Consider the following 4,444-nt stretch of genomic DNA (forward strand, 5'->3'; position numbering starts at 1 on the left):
GGGTATCCACAAAAGTCGTAAACGCTTATATGACCTTTATTATGAGAAACATTACAATAATAGTGAAGAATTTAAAATATATGTAAAAAAATACTCCAAGCTCTTTAAAATAGTTTGTCATACAGCGAAAACACATTTCATTGCAGATAAAATTAAAAACAGTAATAATAAAGTAAAAGCGACTTGGAGTGTAATTAACAATGAAACTGGTAGATCGAATTGCCGTAACACCTCTATCTGTTTAAATATTAATAATCGCGTTATAAATTCGGAAATAGAAATTGCAAATGAATTTGATAAATACTTCTCCGAAATCCCGATTGTCACGACCAAATACCTTAACTCTTCGCCAAAAGCAGCATATGATATGCTTAAATTACACGTACCAGTATCTTCTACTGACTTGAAATTTAAGTATGTTACAGGTAGCGATATAATAAAAATCTTTAAATTAATTAACCTAAAAAATACAAAAGACCTATGGGGTCATTCGACTAATATTGTTAAATACATACTTGACATTATAGCACCTGAATTAGCAATAATATTTAATGAATGCATAGATGAGGGTGTGTTCCCTGACCTCATGAAATACAGCAAAGTTATACCTTTGTTTAAATCGGGCAGTTCTTTTGACCCTGCTAATTTCAGACCTATTTCAGTGCTGCCTGTTTTTAGTAAAATTTTTGAAAAACTTTTGCTTCAACAGCTACAAATGCATTTTTGTAAATTAATGAACAAAAATCAGTTTGGTTTCACTAGGGGCTTATCAACAATTAATGCGGGTACTAGACTCATTAAGCACATCTTTGACGCCTGGGAAGAGTCACAGGATGCATTGGGCATTTTTTGTGATTTGTCAAAAGCATTTGACTGCGTCCACCATGAAACTTTACTCCTAAAACTAAAGCATTATGGAGTGAAAAATAGAGCCCTAAATCTGTTAAAATCATATTTAAGTGAAAGAGTTCAGATAGTCAATGTAAATGGCAAACGGTCTTCGGGTAAACCTGTGGGAATAGGTGTTCCACAGGGTTCTATTCTCGGTCCTTTCTTGTTTCTTATATATATTAACGATCTACCGTTTGTGGTAGATGATAGCCATGAGATTGTATTGTTTGCTGATGATACTTCACTTATTTTTAAAGTGATATCATGTATATCTGCTCCTGGGGCAGATGGAATCCCATACTCTTTCATTAAAAATTCATCATCTACAACCAAGGAATATTATCTTAGCATAATCAATAACCTTTTTGATCTTGGTTCCATCCCTCCACCTTGGAAAAATCAGGTAATTATTCCATTACTTAAACCTGGTCAGAATCCATCTGAAGCTACCAGCTATAGGCCAATTGCCCTCTCTTCTGCTCTTGCAAAAGTTTCTGAAATCATGATTAAACAAAGACTTGAGTGGTTTGTTGAAACCAATAATCTCCTTTCCACCTCCCAGTACGGTTTCAGAAAGGGCAAGAGCTCCTTAGATAGCTTAGGTATCCTTACAACTGACATTAGAATAGCACTCCTCAGAAAAGAACACCTTGTGGGAGTTTTTCTTGATATAGAATCTGCATATGATAACGTTTCACTTCCCCTACTCAGGAGTAAACTCAACCAGCTGAGTATCCCCGTGAAGTTATCCCGTTTCATATGTAACATGTTAATGGAGAGATCCATCACTATTAAAGGTCCATCCTCTTACCTCCCTCCTAAGTCAGTTTGGAAAGGTTTACCTCAAGGCTCAGTCCTTAGTCCCCTTCTTTATAATCTGTTTACCCATGACCTCAACAGTACCGTTACACCTTTCTGTCAGATACTGCAATATGCAGATGACATTGTCCTGTATTCTTCTGACAAGTCTATACAAGATTCATCTAATCATTTAAATAATGCTCTTGATTATCTTTCTGAATATTTAACACAACATGGACTGTCTCTATCAACATCTAAAAGTAAGGTAGTTTTATTTACAAATAAAAGAATTCTTCCACCTATTAAAATTAAAATTTATGATGTTGATCTACCAATTGTTAATAATGTTAAGTTTTTGGGCATTTGGTTGGATCACAAATTATCTGGCGTCAAGCATTTTGATTATGTCTCACAGAAATGTGAGAAAAATATTAATATTCTTCGCTCATTGTCTGGTGTCTGGTGGGGAGCTCACCCCGTCACTCAAAAATTACTATACAATGCCATAATTCGCACTCATTTAGATTATGGCACTATGTTCTTAATCCCAGCAAACAAAGCAGGTCTAAATAAATTGGACAGAATTCAGGCTAAATGTTTACGTTTAGTATTGGGAGCTATGAAATCCAGCCCTATTAATGCAATGCAAGTAGAATGTATGGATCCTCCCCTCTCACTACGTAGACAATTCCTTGCCAATAAATTTTTCTTTAAACTAGCTGGCTGCCGAGCTCATCCCTTACTCCAAAAATCAGAACAATTAGCTGTTTTATACAATGATAATAATATTGTACCTGAAGACAAAAGACCTTGCGTTATAAATAGTTACCTTTTATTTTCTCAGCTCTCTAACCCTCTCTTTCAATATTCTAAATTGCCTTTATTTTCTATGCCTTTCAATGCTCTTACTTTCCAACCCTCAGTAATTTTAGACTTAGGTGTTGATAAGTTTTCTATAGAAGCAAATAAAACTTTTTCTCATATAATGGACTCAGATTTTCGACATTGGTATAAAATCTACACGGATGCTTCAAAAACAGACATCAGTCCGGTTGGGGCTGCAGTATGGATTCCCTCAACAAGAATTATACTGAGTTATAGCTGCCCACCCACCACTTCTGTGTTTACAGGGGAATCAATCGCCATTCTTGAAGCTATTCTATTTGTTAAGTCTCACAACATGAACAATTCTATTATCCTTTCAGACTCTAAAAGTTGCCTCCAATCAATTCTCTCAAATCCGTTTAAGACAAAAAGTCAGTTTACCATCATTCTCAAAATAAGAGAAACTTTGAAAGAGTGCTATGAACTCAAAATTAACATAGTTTTAGCTTGGATTCCAGGTCACATGGGCATCTCTGGTAATGAAAATGCAGATGCCTGTGCTAGATCAGCTGCTCATTCAGGTTCCTTTCAGTATTCAGAAATATTCACTCATGACTTGTGCTCTACCCTGAAACCCAAGATGTATGAGAGTTGGTCAAACATTTGGCAAGTTTCCAAAACTTTAAAAGGCAAATTTTATGGAGAACTCCAACCAGAAATTCCTCAAAAACCTTGGTTCTCAAAATGTAGGATTCATAATAAAACAATAATCTCAACTATATGCCGCTTACGTTTAAACCATGCCTGCACTCCAGTCTTTCTAGCAAAACTTAGAATTAGGGATCATTCTCTATGTGATTGTGGCCTTGATGAGGGAAACATGGATCATTTATTCTTTAGTTGTCCCTTAATGCAATCTTCTCTGCACAATTATATACCCGCTGAAGTCCCCCGTCCAACCTCCGTTAAATGTCTCCTCTCCCTAGTTTACACTCCTTTTGTAAATATTTTGTGTAAATATATTAAAATAAATAAGATTAAGTTGTAAATATTATTCAGTACTTATATTAATTAATTATTTAAGTATTTCTATTTGTGTATGTCATTTATAGTCTTACAAGCATGTATATTATTTGTTTCAGATATTATTAGAAAATTAAACTTTATGTAATCTGAACACCGATTATTACCGTTAAACTTAGAAGACACATACTCAAAGCTTGGTAGTCTAATCTAACGTGATTCTGGCAAATCTGTGGTATATCTTCCACAGAAGCCACAGTAGGAAGAATAGAATAGAATAACGTTTAAAAAAATATTTTCTGTAAAGGCATTTCCCTTTATAGTACTATTCTTGACTGTCTATCGATCATAGTTTTCTATTAATCATACACAAATGCCTTCCTTGAATAATCTAAACCTAAAGAACCTGCGTCTTCTAATGGAGAGAAGTCTCGAGGCATTATGCACTAGGCAAGTTAATATGTATTAGGCACATAAACCTTCAAATTCAAAATATTATAATAAATCAGGATCGTGTATAGTATACACTGTATACCTTCAATTTGTACTCCTTATAAAACAATTACGGTTCATTACACCAAACACAGCGGAGGTACAAACCAACGTACTTATAAATGACCAGAGATTGGAACTTGTGGACACTACGGTCTTCTTGGGTATCACGTTAGATAAAAAGCTTCAGTGGGGTCCACATATTACCCATCTAGCAGATAGACTCAGCTCTGCGGCATATGCAGTTAGAAAGATTAGAGAGTACACGAATGTTGCGACCGCTAGATTAGTGTACTTTAGTTATTTTCACAGCATCATGACGTACGGTATATTACTATGGGGTCATGCTGCTGACATTGATATAGTGTTTGCACTGCAAAAGAGAGCTGTTCGTGCTATATATCAGCTTGGT

At 35.1% G+C, this 4,444-nt stretch overlaps 1 protein-coding gene across 2 annotated transcripts; it reads left to right on the forward strand.

Moving 5' to 3' along the window:
• Nucleotides 1–1,783: 1,783 nt before the first annotated feature.
• LOC126973087 (uncharacterized) lies at nt 1,784–3,984 on the forward strand. Of its 2 annotated transcripts, none has more exons than XR_007731258.1 (2): nt 1,784–1,952; nt 3,660–3,984. XR_007731258.1 is itself a non-coding variant. In XM_050820221.1 (2 exons), the coding sequence occupies exons 1-2, from the start codon at nt 2,582–2,584 to the stop codon at nt 3,667–3,669; spliced, it is 990 nt and encodes a 329-aa protein (XP_050676178.1). In that variant the 3' UTR covers nt 3,670–3,802. The 2 variants fall into 2 exon arrangements, 1 of the variants encoding a protein (XP_050676178.1); XM_050820221.1 differs by lacking the exon at nt 1,784–1,952 and adding an exon at nt 2,582–3,561 and having other exon boundaries at nt 3,660–3,802.
• The last annotated feature ends 460 nt before the right edge of the window (nt 3,985–4,444 follow it).

Source organism: Leptidea sinapis, chromosome 28 (assembly GCF_905404315.1).
Source record: "Leptidea sinapis chromosome 28, ilLepSina1.1, whole genome shotgun sequence".
Taxonomy (NCBI): domain Eukaryota; kingdom Metazoa; phylum Arthropoda; class Insecta; order Lepidoptera; family Pieridae; genus Leptidea; species Leptidea sinapis.